A 14,923-nucleotide genomic window follows, 5' to 3' on the forward strand; every position below is an offset into this window, starting at 1 on the left:
TGTTTTTTGAGCTGATGAAGTTCAGCCAAAACAAGAAACATGCAGCAGGGGACATTAACTTGTTAAAATGTTATAAAAGGACAATTAAAGATTTTCACCCTACATGGTTGTCAATGATCCAATGATAAATGAATAATTTGATCAAAAGTTCTATATGCTATTTCTGGAGGGAGTGCAGTGGAAATGTTGTCACTTTTGGACTTTGCTACCTGCAGCTAAATAATTTATTTAAAAGCTGCAACTGAATGAGGGAATATTTGTCTAAAAACTTAAACTGAACTAGAAGAGTAACAGTGCTCCAGCTTACCATCTTTACCTGAGTAAATCTGTTTGTTGAACAATCTAAATGGTTGATTCAGAAACTTCTGTGACATCAACTTAACTGAGACTCATTACAAATTTCACAAAACACAGTTGAATACTTTTATTATTTTTTATTAGATGTTTTTGTTGTTATGTTAATTTTAATAAAATTAAATAAATTATTTCTTTATTTTATTTTGTTATTAATTTATTTGTTTAATTTTTTGTTGTTCCCAGAGAGCAAGCCAAACACTGGTCCTGAAAAGGACTATCTCTAGTAGATTTTAGTTTAACCTCCTAGGACCTGGCGTCCATATATCACATTTTGGGTTGTCTAGACCATTCATCAGGTCCCAATCAACCCAAATGGCACAGAGAAATTAAAAATGCGTGAACTGAAAGAGTTCAGGCCTTAGGAGGTTAACAATGTCTCTGACGATGAGACCAGTCAATGTGAGGCGACGGTGGCAAGAAAAAACTCCCTCCTGGAGGAAGAAATCTTAGGAGGAGCCAGGCTCTCTGGGAGGACCCTTCCTCCTAAGGGCAATACTTACCTAAAATTTGTCTGAGACAACTGTTGCTCCTTCCTTTTCAGCATGATGATGGCTGTAACTTGCTTCCACATCCTGTTTTAGAATGAAGACAAAACTGATGAACAAGGTAATAGGACATTTAAAAATTATCTCACTTCAGGATGAGCTTCTTACGTTTCTCTTGTAAAACAGGATGTAGGCTGAGTGCTGCTGTTCCTCAAAAACTGCACATCCGGTTGTGTGGAGCACCTGTGCATCATTATAGGTGAGCCAAGGATCTGATGTAACCTGCGGGCTCGCATCAGGATGCACGGAATTACAGATGTAGTGTCCTGAGATCACATTAAGACAAATGAATCCAACTTCTAAAAGTCAACTGATTCATGATTTGTACTTAGTGCTTCTTAGAACATCAAAAGCATTTGTGTGTGAGTCCTTCACTGAAAAGTAGCAAGCTCTGTTAAATCATTTTCTGTTTGTAACAAGTCAGTTGTTTTACCTGATTCTGTTCCTCCATAGTGACTAATGATGCTTATAAGACTGTAACAACCATCACCCTGAGAAGGAACAAATCCAAAGAGTGTTAGTTTCATAAAGTCTCACATCAGTGTGATAATTAAGCTGAATCTCTGAGATGTTCTGCAGTCTGTTTTTACCTGTTTGGATGACACCACCAAGTCCCTCTGCAGCCTGACGGGGTCATTCACCTTCTGAAGCTTGCAGGTTTTTATAAAGCCAAACCTCTTCAGGTGCAAAATGAGAACTCTGACAGAAAAGAAAAAAAAACCCAAGGTACAAAACAAGAAGAATGAGTGACAAACACAAACCAAAGATGGGACAAAATGACTGCTCAAGTGTTGTCTTAAAAACTCTGTTTTTTGCACCACAGTTTGGAAACCAGGTCAGTCGATCAATTCTGATGTGACCTTACTCACCTTGGCAGTGTATGAAAAGACGGCTTCACTTCCGAGGTCGTCCCTCCACAATCACAGAGAAATTCTATTTTTTGTTCCTGAACAACAGCACAGAGAAAACAGGCTTTATGGTAGAAAAAAAATCACAACATATGCACACAAACACTAACAAAAAAGGTGTGTTAAGATCAGTGATACTATATCTCTACTGGAATTTCTGATCTTACCTTCAAGTATGTCTCTAACATGTTTTTAACAGACCCCTCTGGAACCAGGTCAAGAGACAAGCTGGTGAATTCCTCTTGGTGTGATGATTGGTGACCGCAGCTACACATTTAAGGAGTAACATAGTTAAAGTAATGATCAGGTAGGAGGAAAAGAGGTATATGAAAACGTTGCAATCAGCCCTGTGTTTCTGAATGACGGGCTTACCTCTTGCATGTCCTTATGTTTTCCATTTTGAAAACATGATGGTCTTCTACTGGGCAGGTATAACTTCGGCCCAGGAGAGCTGCTTTCCTCTTCAGGTGAGGTGAAAGGCTTTTGATCTCATTGAGGAACAAGGTTAGGAATTCATGAGCATCCTGAAAGAAAAACACAGAGGAGATTTAAAACAGAACATAAACATTAGAAAGTAAAGGAAAAAAAACAAAATGTCCAAATAGCTGACATACTTTCTGTGCACTGCCTTTGTATTCAGGAGCATGTTTGCTGAATGCCTCCTTAAAAGATTTTAGGCGATGTTTTTTAAGGCCATAATCTCTTGAATTATGACAGTCCCTGATGTCAATGAGCCTTCTGTAAAAAGGAAAGGGTAAACAGACATTTCTGGTGTTAGATATCTTTGCTCTTCAGCTTTTTGAAGAAAGTAGAAGGTTGACGTAGCACACCTTAAGAGCTGAGCTTCTGGGACTGCTCTCCACAAAGTCTCCTGATGGCTGATGTCTCTAATGAACTCGTCAGTGTTGAGCAGGCTCTGCAGGCAGGAGTTCATGTAGCAGGTGTTTGCAGTGTTTGGAAACCTGCCACACATACACAAAGTTTACAGTATCAGTGTAAAATAGTTCATTTTCTCCATTTTGACAAAGTGAGCTTTGGTCCTCGTGCACCACGTGTACTCACCCGAAGTGGTCCACAGTCTGAATTTTATTTTCCGTTATTTTTCCATCGTTCAAATGTTTCGCTACACTATTGCAAAAAGGTAAAAACACGAACACACAATTAGGAAAGATGTCAAGACGCTAAGCAGTGTATGTGCATGTATGCATGAGCTTTGAAGCTTAAACATTTTGACGTTTTTCTCTTACATGTCAACCACCTGCTCCCATACATGCTCTTGTTCCAGAAACTCCATAATCAAAGTGTCCCAACTCAGGTCTGATGGCTCACCGTTTTCAGTGGTGTTTTTAACCTGGTGGGAACTTTCACCACCTTCCTTATGGGTGCTGCTGGATGAAGAAAGGAGTCAGGGATGCATAGCAAGCACAACAAGACAACAAACAAACATTGTCTCTCTGGAGAACAGCATTCAACCATCTAATGTTTATTTTGATAAGCACTCTGCCAAAATATTAAAAGCACTTACCTGGGAATGTCTGTAGTTTTGTCCTCGGGGCATTCTGGTTGTCCTGCTCGGGGGCAAATGACCTGTACTGGGTCCTCTGAACTGTTCGGTGGAGGCTGGACTTCCAGTTCTCGGCCTTCTGTTTCCAGGTAGTCTTCTTGAGGTGGTGCTGCCTCGGCAGGTGTACAGTCATGCTGCATGTTCTTTAATCTGCAAAAATATACAAAAGGATGTCAAGTATCAAATCTGCAACCAGAGGATCCCAAAAGAATTTTGCTTTAAAGTGAGAAGATTAAAGTTTCCCTCACTTGTCACTGATTTTATCAGGTTCCAATGTTGTTTCAGGAGCAACCTGCCTTTTTCTCTGTAGAAAGAAACCAAAAGACAGGACATAGCTGTGTGCTTCATTGCTCTTAATTTCTCCCATTTTATTGTGATGAGTAAATGCTTGATGACAGTGACTCTTTCCGTAAAACATACCTTCCAGAATTTGAAAATAGACCAGCGAGACTTTTTTTGTGGCTTTACAGTGTTGGTCTCTGCCTCTGTATCGCTGTCAGTTTCCTGTAGAGAACAAACAAACATAATGTTATTAAAAAAGTAAAGTCACTTAAAATGAACAAGTACATTTTAAGGAGAATATGCATTTCACGTGTTTTCTGTAAAAGCAAACCGAGAAACAGCAGAAGAAGTGTCTCCATTTTCTCTTCTTCCTTTTCTTTTTACCATTTTCATGGTTAGGTGGTGTGGCAGCAACAGAAGCCTCCGGACAAATTAAATAAATGATTTCTTCATTTTATTTTATTATTAATTTATTTGTTTAATTTTTTGTTGTTCCCAGAGAGCAAGCCAAACACTGGTCCTGAAAAGGACTATCTCTAGTAGTGTCACGGACCCAGTTCCAGGGATTCGGGAGACAAGTAGTGGTGCCATTTTCATAGTTAGGTGGTGTGGCAGCAACAGAAGCCTCCAGGACGCTGATGAGGACAAAAGTGTAAATGTTATTTTTCAAAGTGGAAATTTTTAACAAGGAGTACATCCTGGATATTGCAAAGAAAAATTAATAACTGTTATTGAATACCAAAATGAACAAAATCATGTATTTTGTACATTTACACTCTATATTTTCAACTAATCTCTGAATCGATATAAATAATAGACAAAACTAGAAGCTGTAAAAATGATATAAACACACAAGGCGGAAGAAAAATAACAATAAAGGGGAAATAAAGGAGCTCACACTAAACCACTGCTATAAATATCTCCAGCAGCATTAAAGAGTCACACATTTCTTTACCTCTTTTGAGACGTAGAAGGAATTTCTGTTTAGAAACAAGAAAACCAACATCAGTAATGCCATAAAACAAACATACCAAGGGAGGCTCGTTTTAAAGTTTGAATGGTGGCTCTAGGCTAGTTAGAGTGGAAAGAGGAGTAAGTTGAATGAGGATTTGAAGGGTCTCCCCATTGAAATACATTATAAATCTTTGTTGAATAAAGTTGAATATTTAAAAAATATAAATGTTAAAAATGAGAAAAATAAAAGCACACATGTCCTAAAGAAGAGGAATCTAACGGTGGTTGAAGGGTTTTTCTAAGTTGAACGGTGTTGAAATAGAGTCAAAAAAACGTACAGAATACATAATAAAACAGAAAAATAATAATAAAGATTACTTAAACAGCATCCACACTAATAAATTTTGCTGTACCTCAACTGCTCACCATTTTCTGCTGAAGAAAGTGGATGGATGGATGGACAGACAGACAGATAATGTTATAATTTAGAAAGAAATTCTTATTGAAGTTTGGGTGTTTGGTTGGGTCTAAATATAATCATATTGAATACCAGTGTTCACATCCTGCCTTCTAAACAACACTGCTTTCTTTTAACTGTGATCACAATCTTCCTTAAGCTGAGCCAAATTGATTTAACTGACAGAACAATCAATTTAATCCAGTGAACATATTCTGGAGCTTTTGATCTTTACACAGCCTTCACGATAAGATATTTCGTCCAGATTTCAGCAGAAATTTAGACGCTCTACTAGTATATTTTGAAATAAATGACATAATATGTCACAATTATTACAGAAGGGTTTTCTTACCCGATGCTTTTATCACCTCCACGGCATCATGTGTCTTTGCTTTTTAAAAGGACAGTTGAATAACAAATTGATTTTGTTACATAACAAAACTATTGATTGTGGCCATGATTAAAAAGAAAATACAGACTGTCCAATGTTTTGGCGATTTATCCTTCCACCCTGACATCCTCCCTGCATGAACCCTCCCTGCAAGCAACATCAAACTGGGGATTTTTGCTCTAATGGTAAATCATTTTAACCAGTATGTGATCAGCCAACACGTCTGGTTACACCTCGGGAGTGAGAGCGGTCTGGATCAGCATGCACTACAGTTGACTAAAGTTACAAAAAAAAGGTGGTCGGAAAGTTGCTTACAAACCTTTCTTGCAAACAGATCAGGAATCTCTGATGTTGATGAATATTGCAGTTGAAATTCTTATCAAAGCATGGCGTAGCTCATTTGTATCCAATGTGTCCTGCAGTGTCTGTCCCCTGACACACTGGGTCATGGCATCTGTGGGAGGGATTTGTCACTGAGCTGTCAGTGAATGTTGGTTGTAAAGCAGTGAAAATCCAAACCACAACTGCTCGAGCCGTTTCTCATCACAAGCATGTCAGGTAGTGCCATTTTGTCAAATCCCCAGACCAAACCAATGTTTCCTAATGTTTCCTGTCTAAAAAAGTTAAAACTAACCACCGAGTGAAACACCCTCAGCATCCAGTATTCATTCAGCAAGCCACTGATGTCAAAGGATACCTTGTCTGCACTTTTGAGACACTGCTGGTTTCTAACAGAAAAGCTGGCATGATAACCTGAAAATGAGCATTCGGTGATACACTGTTAAAGCCACATCCAAAGGGACTTTGCTGTTTAATCAGGTGGGTTGTGCACAGTGATAATGATGGTGATAAGGTGGGAATCTCAAAACGCAAAAAAGAGACAAATATAGCAAAAACAGCTGAAAACAATGCACAGATATCCTCGGGTGGCACACAGACTCAATCGAGTGTAAAACAGAATCCAGCAGAGTTCTGCAGATCGAATCTTTCTAGACAGGAAGTTTCTTCCCTTTCATGTGTAACTTTGTGAGTCTGTGCGTGTGTGTGGGTATAACTTAGACATTGGGAAATGGCTGGCCATCTAAACTTTAAAGGTGTCTGCTGTGTGTCCCTGGAATCAGAGCAGAGGTTGTTCCTTTTCAGTCAGAACCCCGTTGTCTCATGCGAACACACACACAGGCGTAGACAGAAAGAGAGAAACCAGAGGGACGGGGGTGTGATGATCACCCCCTGCATGCTCGCGAACAAGCGTAACAATGTGTGCACAAAGCAGGCAGAAAGAAAACGTGAAAATGCTTTTTGATGTGCTTTCATGACTACAGTTGTAATAACAGTCTCTGGGTGACAACAAACACGTTCACTTTTCAGGCAGTATAAGTACAGGACAAATCACTCAGTGATTTAAGGGTGACAAACTGTTTCATTAATGGTCATACTGGAAACAAGATCACATCAGGGGCTAGACATACAGTCACCAGCCACTTTATTAGGTATTCCTGTTCAACTGACTGTTAACGCAAATATCTAAACAGCAAATAACACACAACTCAGTGGATATCGACATGTAGATATGGTCAAGACAACCTGCTGAAGTTTAAACCAATTATCCGAATGTGAGGGGGGAAACAATGGTCAGATGGGCTGTTCTGATTATTTCAGACACTGCTTGCCTGCTGGGATTTTCCCACACATCCATCTCTGGGATTTACAGGATTTTTCTGAATGGTCTGAAAAAGAGAAAATATCCAGTGAGTGGGAGTTGTCATGGTCTTAGTCTTGACCCACTGTTTTTATGTTTGAAGTGTTAAATTTTTGTAAATTATTAATTGTTTTGAGTTTTGTATGCATCTGTCGGGTTTGTTTTATTTTGATAGTCCATTGTCTCGTGTGTATTACGTTCAGTTTGCGTCCCTTACCCTGTTACGTCTTTTTTGTTCCTGCTGTGGTTCCCAGCTGTCTCGACTCCTCTAATCTTCCCCTTGTTTACAGTGGCTTGCAAAAGTATTCGGCCCCCTTGAACTTTTACACATTTTGTCACATTACAGCCACAAACATGAATCAATTTTATTGGAATTCCACGTGAAAGACCAATACAAAGTGGTGTATACGTGAGAATTGGAACGAAAATCATACATGATTCCAAACATTTTTTTACAAATAAATAACTGAAAAGTGGGGTGTGCGTAATTATTCAGCCCCGATTCAATACTTTGTAGAACCACCTTTTGCTGCAATTACAGCTGCCAGTCTTTTAGGGTATGTCTCTATCAGCTTTGCACATCTAGAGACTGAAATTCTTGCCCATTCTTCTTTGCAAAACAGCTCCAGCTCAGTCAGATGGGCAGCGTTTGTGAACAGCAGTTTTCAGATCTTGCCACAGATTCTCGATTGGATTTAGATCTGGACTTTGACTGGGCCATCCTAACACATGGATATGTTTTGTTTTAAACCATTCCATTGTTGCCCTGGCTTTATGTTTAGGGTCGTTGTCCTGCTGGAAGGTGAACCTCCGCCCCAGTCTCAAGTCTTTTGCAGATTTCAAGAGGTTTTCTTCCAAGACTGCCCTGTATTTGGCTCCATCCATCTTCCCATCAACTCTGACCAGCTTCCTTGTCCCTGTTGAAGAGAAGCACCCCCAGAGCATGATGCTGCCACCACCATATTTGACAGTGGGGATGGTGTGTTCAGAGTGATGTGCAGTGTTAGTTTTCTGCCACACATAGCGTTTTGCATTTTGGCCAAAAAGTTCCATTTTGGTCTCATCTGACCAGAGCACCTTCTTCCACATGTTTGCTGTGTCCCCCACATGGCTTGTTGCAAACTGCAAACGGGACTTCTTATGATTTTCTATTAACAATGGCTTTCTTCTTGCCGCTCTTCCATAAAGGCCAACTTTGTGCAGTGCACGACTAATACTTGTCCTATGGACAGATTCCCCCACCTGAGCTGTAGATCTCTGCAGCTCGTCCAGAGTCACCATGGGCCTCTTGGCTGCATTTCTGATCAGCGCTCTCCTTGTTCGGCCTGTGAGTTTAGGTGGACGGCCTTGTCTTGGTAGGTTTACAGTTGTGCCATACTCCTTCCATTTCTGAATGATCGCTTGAACAGTGCTCCGTGGGATGTTCAAGGCTTGGGAAATCTTTTTGTAGCCTAAGCCTGCTTTAAATGTCTCAATAACTTTATCCCTGACCTGTCTGGTGTGTTCTTTGGACTTCATGGTGTTGTTGCTCCCAATATTCTCTTAGACAACCTCTGAGGCTGTCACAGAGCAGCTGTATTTGTACTGACATTAGATTACACACAGGTGCACTCGATTTAGTCATTGGCACTCATCAGGCAATGTCTATGGGCAACTGACTGCACTCAGACCAAAGGGGGCTGAATAATTACGCACACCCCACTCTGTAAAAAATGTTTGGAATCATGTATGATTTTCGTTCCACTTCTCACGTGTACACCACTTTGTATTGGTCTTTCACATGGAATTCCAATAAAATTGATTCATGTTTGTGGCTGTAATGTGACAAAATGTGGAAAAGTTCAAGGGGCTGAATACTTTTGCAAGCCACTGTATATATTGTCTCAGTCTCCTCTTGTCCCTCGTCCAAGTCTCTGGGTAGAGTCCCTTGTGTCTCTCTTTTGTGGGTGTTTTTTTTTTTTTTAAATCTCCAGTTCAGGTTCTCCGTTTGGTTTTCCTTGTTTACCTTAGTAAACAGCTCACTTTATGTTAACTAGTTCCTGTTCTCCTGCATCATCTGAATTTAGGCCCTTGTTATCTGTAGCCCCATATTGTCACAGCAGTCACAATGTTGGGAGAAAATCCTTTGTTAATGCCAGCAAACCACTTGAGTATTTTTTCTGAGTATGTCCATCCCTTTATAAACACAGTATGTCCAGCTGATGGCTGCTTTCAGCAGGATAATCCTCCATGTCACGAAGCTCAAATCATGTCAAACTGCTTTCTCAACACGACAGTGAGTTCACTGCACTCAAATGGCCTCCACAGTGACCAGATCCCGAAGATGGAACGGGGGAGTTGCATCATGAATGTGCAGCCAACAAGTCTGCAGCAGCTGTGTGATGCTGTCATGTTAATATGCACCAAAATCTCTGAGGAATGTTCCCAGCAGCTTGTTGAATCTGTGAGGCAACTGTGAGGTTTCTCTGTGTTTTCTGCTTTTTTGGGTGGAGAGCTAGACTGGTCTGTGTTCCATCCTTGGGTGGAGCTGCCCTTCCTGGGTTTGCACATTCACACCTGTTGCTGCACTTCTCTGAATCAGGCATCAGCATCTCCCATTTGTTAACAAAGACTTTCAGCTGTGTTCGCCTGCCTGTAACCTTATAGCAGAGGTTCTCTAATGCTTTGGTTTGGTGTGTGTTGCTGTGTCACAGTCCAGCTTAGAGGCCTTGGATTTAACGTGAAATAATGCTATCAAAAACACATATGTATGGTATGTAAGACAAATAATTATTTAAAAAAAAACTATAACTAAAATATGACTGTAGAGGCTGGTTGACATGTCACGCATAAAATGTGTAAGCAGTCTTCACTCTGATGTATTTCCTGTCTCTGTACTAAGCTGCTATAAAGGGAAAAGCCAAAGGGAACTTCAGCAGACTGCCACTGAGCTGACACAGTAAACCGGAGGCTGATTCTTTAAAGCTTTACTGAGTGAAAGTGCCTCTGACCCCGTCTCTACATCTGCGGGTACCAGCTATTAATACATAATGGAGAGATAAGATGAATCGCTGGCTCAACTTTCACCCATAAATAGCTATACATCGCAAGATACAATTAGGAATCAGGAACCATGCACTTCTACAGAGCAAACATTGTTTTTTTGCTAAATGTTGTGTTAAACAGTGTTGTTGTTTTTTATTCTAACCATTAGCTCACTGTTTTTCTCCAGAGTCAGATGGATCAGATGTTTAATTTTTTTATACAGCCAGGTAATGTAAAAGTGCAGGACGAGTACAATAATGAACTGTTCAGTCTTTTACTTTATGATAATAAAAAAAAAAACCCTTGCATTTAAATGTAGTCACACACTGGCAATTTTATGATTGGGATAGCTTTTCCTTTGTTCTGACATGACTCATTGGCCTCTTGACTATAATCTAGAGGAAAAATATAACCTTCCATTAAGGTCTGGAGAGATCCTCCTTATTAAGTGGAATATTTTACCCATTGAATAAGCACAAATGAAGCACGGTGTTAATGCAGGCAGGCCACAAAGTCAAGCTGAATCCAGAGTTGATCAGCTGATTACTAAAGTTACATTCTCATACAATTAAACCGTATTCTGTGTCACATTTGGAGGGAAATGTGTATTCTGTCTCCAACGAAATTTAGCGAGTAGTGTAGATATTATCCACATTAGAGTTTGACATTTAGGTGTTTTTGTCATGATAAATCTGCCACCGAACAACCAAAACCCTGCAGTCAGTGAACAAGATATTTTCTGAGCAACAGTTTAAGTGGTAATGTCAGACTGAGTTGAGTTAACTAAGAATTATTATTGTCCAATTTCAGCTGAGTCCAGGCAGGAGAGATCCAAGGGGACAGCAAGCACAAGAGCAACACATCAAGGGTTTTCCTGGGAGAGAGGACAAAAGCAGACAAGAAGTATCTGAAACCTAAACAAGGCACGATGATAAACCAAGTCTTACATTACCACTTAAACTAGCTGAACAATCCAGTGAAGGAGAGGAGAAACTGGTCCTTAAGGAAGCAAGACTCCTGGAATCTCCAGCCAACACCCAGTGCCTACATGTAGGAGAAGAGGATGGAAAAAGACAGAGAGTGCAAGAGAACGAGGGAGAAAAGAGAGGAGGAGCTCTGGACTCTGAGGACCAAAATAGGTTTTGTTTTCCTATCAGGTTAAGACACCAAAAAGATTTCAGTTGGGCTTAAAATAAACACATTTGGAAAGTCAGCCGAGCTTTCATCTCATCCACTTCATTTTGTAAGGTGGAATGAAAAGGAGCAACGGGAGGAAATTAATTGTATATAACATACCTGAAAGCTTCCCTTGAACATCACAGTTAGGACAGTGCTCATGAGCACTAAAAAAGCAGGCGCAAACTGTAGGTGTCCCTATTATAACTCGGTAAATGGGTCAATCTTTGGTGGTAAAAAGGGGTTATTCATCCAAAAGGTTACTCTTGTCACTGACACACGACTGAAAAAACAGCGTTGTATAAGCAACACACATAATGACCTATTACACTGTCCTCACAAGACTCCACTAAGGAGTTTTGCTGCCTCTTCTTAAAAGAACTCTCAGTGTAACAGGTGGCCATTAACATCTTTAAAAATCCAATTCTAGTGACTCTTTTCCCTTCACAGGTTGACTCTTGGATCCTTTTTCTTCTTTAAAAAAAGAAGGCTCCCCGCCTTGCCAGGAAAAAGAAACGAAACAGCTCACTGGAGGGAAATAGAAGAGAAGGAGCGATAACTTTTAAAATCTCATAGCTTACAGAAAGATAACAGCAGGAATCGTGCAGCATTTCTTTTACACAGCATCCACTGCCGTCTAGACGATGGTTGACCTTTCTGATGCGACCAGTGTTTCACTGGATTTCAAGGCTTTTTGATAATGTTTCCATAACGTAGACTGCTTGCAAACCTTGACCTTTGTGTGCTCATAAACAACATCATGCCTTCTAAATGCAGACTCATTATTTTGCGTGAAACAAACGGTCAATATGCACAGGGCAGGCATATTTTATCGTGTTTTTTGACACTTTCCCTTTTGTTTTCCGAACTTTTTGTTAAATTCACCTAATTAATAATTTATTGCATCATAGTTGTTTGATGAGGGTGTTCAGTGAACTGAGAAAAGATTGACATCACCCCAAAATATCAAATCCTTTGATACGATTCATCATAATTCTGCTTGCAGATAGACAATCTTTCTGAACTTTGCTTCAGTGCATGTCTCTGTTTGTCAAGTGAAACAGGAATTTAGGATGTTTTTTCTTTCTTTTTTTTTGTCTTGCTGTGTTAGCGTCAGACACCTCCGATGTGGCGTTTCAAAAGTTCACAGTTGGTCTCATCCTGGCTCCATTCCAGCATCACCTGGCGAGTTTTCCTGAGGAGTCCAGGCTGTTCTCGCATCCTGTCATCAACCGACAAACAAAAGAAACAGTCAGAGATTTAATGCAACATTTGGACGAGATCCAGAGAGGAAATCACATAACTGTAGGGCACAACAAGAAAGCAGCAGTGACGATAAAAGAGCAGACGAAGGGCAGAAAACAGACAGCAAATACAATGCAGAAATGCTGGCATGTTAAAAGTATGAAAAACAATGCGTGATGTGCAGGATGTTCATTAAAGAGGGCTTAAAGCAGCCACATGTGTTAAACTAAATATTTCTAATATAGTACATCTTCATTTGGCAGTTGTAGCTTGTGGCCACAGCTCCTCTTTGTTGATACAGCTTGTCTGTATTTGGCATGATCTTCCAGGCTGGACCTTTCCCATCGGGGTGAGATAATTCCCCAGTTTTTGATGGCTGCACCTGCAGTTTGGCCACAAATGATCTTGGCAACTTAATGCTCTGTTGTCTCATGTAACCTAAATCTTATAACATACTAATTTTGGTTTTCCATCATGATTAAACCCTGCTTTATTAGTAAATCCTCAGGAAATGTTTTTTAAAGCTTCCCTGTGTCCCAAAACTATATCTACAGAAAACAGCTTCTTTTCTTAGGCACAAATAAATTCATAGCGAATTTTGATTTTTTTAAAAACAATGTTTTAAACACACGTGTTCACAACCCTGAAGCAGCACACATGAAAATTATGCTTAACCATCTATTTTCCATATCTTTAACTGCATAATCAATCCATGGTTACAATGGGGCAAGAGCCAATCCCAGCTGTAATAGGGTGAACGGTGGGGTAGGAGATGAAATGTGACACCACAAGATCCTTTACGAATGTCTGTACGTGATGGGTTGGAAATGAAGTACCTGCCTCACTATTTCCAAATGCATGATCGTACCAATGCTGAAAGAAACATGAAGTCATACAAAAAAATCAAGTTTTTACATTACTCTATGCAGTCAAAGAGGAACAGCCAGGTGCTGCTAATCATTTCTGCAATTGATCATCAGCAAGTTCGGCCTCCCCTCTAAAAGCAAACGTTTTGGTAGTATGTTGCTCTGAAACATTCGAGACTGTGTTAACATGCTTCCACAGTCTTTCACCAGCAGAAATCGTGTGAGGTTTTCAAATCAATCGTAATTAAAATACAAGGGGAACGCTCCAGAGCTGAACACAGAAGTGGCATCAGCTGCAGTTCTTCTAGATGAGTCCAATTAAGACTGTTTTTTCACCCTATTCTCAGCACCCTTTTCTGTCACACCAACTCTCTGTATATCCTCTGAGTCTTCTTTGAGGTCATCCTCTCTTCCACTGGCCTGCCAGCTCCATCTTCAGCATCCCTTGTCCAATATATCCATGTCCCATCCTCTGCACAAGTCCAAACCATTGCAGCCTTGTCTCTCTAATATGTCTCCAAGCTGCTCAACCTGAGCTGCCCCTGTGTACTCTGGTTTGATTTCTTTAACTTCTATGGATGGTTTCACTGCACATAAAAATTCTGAGTAGGGATAAATTATTTTTATAACTCATCTATGTAGATAATTGAGTTAGCGCTGAGGCCAAGTTGATTGACAGGCAGGCAGCCTTGTAGCCGACCGAGTCTACAAAGGCTCATCCATTACTTTGACTCATTAAATGGATGTGTTCACTGTACTTGGGTCACTGGAGCCTTCTTGGGGCTTTAATGGTTTAGAAATTAGCACTCCATGCTCTCATCCATACAAGGTAAATTCTGGTTCCAAAAGTGCTGAGTCTAAAACAATGGGCAATGTCACAATGGCTACGTCCATCTTTAATACTGACTATACTAAAATATCAAGAGAAACTTCAAATTGAGAGTCATTTGATTTAAAAGAAATATAATTTCTAAAGTGGAAAGTTGGAGTAATTGAATTATGATGCTAGCTGTGTCTTGTTTATTTTCAGATGTGGAAAAAAAACCCATAAAAAATTGGTCTTAGGTTATTTCATATTGTAGAAGCTAAAATAAGAAGCTTCCTGCAGCATCTCCTCTTCTTATGTTGTAAAGAACAGAATAATGATTTTTTGGTGTGGCATGCTGGTTAGCACTGTTGCAGACAGCAAGCAGGTCCTGGGTTAGGGTTAGTGCAGGGGTAGGCAACTCCAGGCCTCGAGTGCCGGTGTCCTGGAGGTTTTAGATGTGTCCATGATCCATCACAGCTAATTTAAAGGGCTAAATGACTCCTCAGCATTTCTTGAAGTTCTCCAGAGGCCTGGTAATGAACTAATCATTTGATTCAGGTGTGTTAACCCAGGGTGCGATCTAAAACCTGCAGGATACCAGCACTCGAGGCCTGGAGTTGCCTACCCCTGGGTTAGTGTATCCAAGT

General features: G+C 40.2%; 1 protein-coding gene across 1 annotated transcript in view; it reads right to left on the reverse strand.

The window, feature by feature from the left end:
• Positions 1–799: 799 nt before the first annotated feature.
• The window catches only part of LOC146555535 (uncharacterized), a 36,408-nt gene continuing 22,284 nt past the window's right edge, over positions 800–14,923 (reverse strand). The window contains exons 2-15 of the mRNA XM_085251089.1: positions 3,795–3,878; positions 3,623–3,678; positions 3,336–3,524; positions 3,058–3,198; positions 2,873–2,938; positions 2,641–2,772; positions 2,425–2,548; positions 2,183–2,334; positions 1,978–2,077; positions 1,772–1,848; positions 1,493–1,601; positions 1,336–1,393; positions 1,011–1,168; positions 800–929 (exon numbers count right to left, since the gene is read on the reverse strand). Of these exons, the coding sequence (XP_085107215.1) occupies positions 858–929; positions 1,011–1,168; positions 1,336–1,393; positions 1,493–1,601; positions 1,772–1,848; positions 1,978–2,077; positions 2,183–2,334; positions 2,425–2,548; positions 2,641–2,772; positions 2,873–2,938; positions 3,058–3,198; positions 3,336–3,524; positions 3,623–3,678; positions 3,795–3,878 (1,518 nt within the window). The 3' untranslated portion in view covers positions 800–857. The remainder of the gene's footprint in view (positions 930–1,010; positions 1,169–1,335; positions 1,394–1,492; positions 1,602–1,771; positions 1,849–1,977; positions 2,078–2,182; positions 2,335–2,424; positions 2,549–2,640; positions 2,773–2,872; positions 2,939–3,057; positions 3,199–3,335; positions 3,525–3,622; positions 3,679–3,794; positions 3,879–14,923) is intronic.

Source organism: Mchenga conophoros, linkage group LG17 (assembly GCF_057382185.1).
Source record: "Mchenga conophoros isolate Kocher_MC1m ecotype Shallow Benthic linkage group LG17, M_conophoros_male_GT1.1, whole genome shotgun sequence".
NCBI classification, from domain to species: Eukaryota; Metazoa; Chordata; class Actinopteri; order Cichliformes; family Cichlidae; genus Mchenga; species Mchenga conophoros.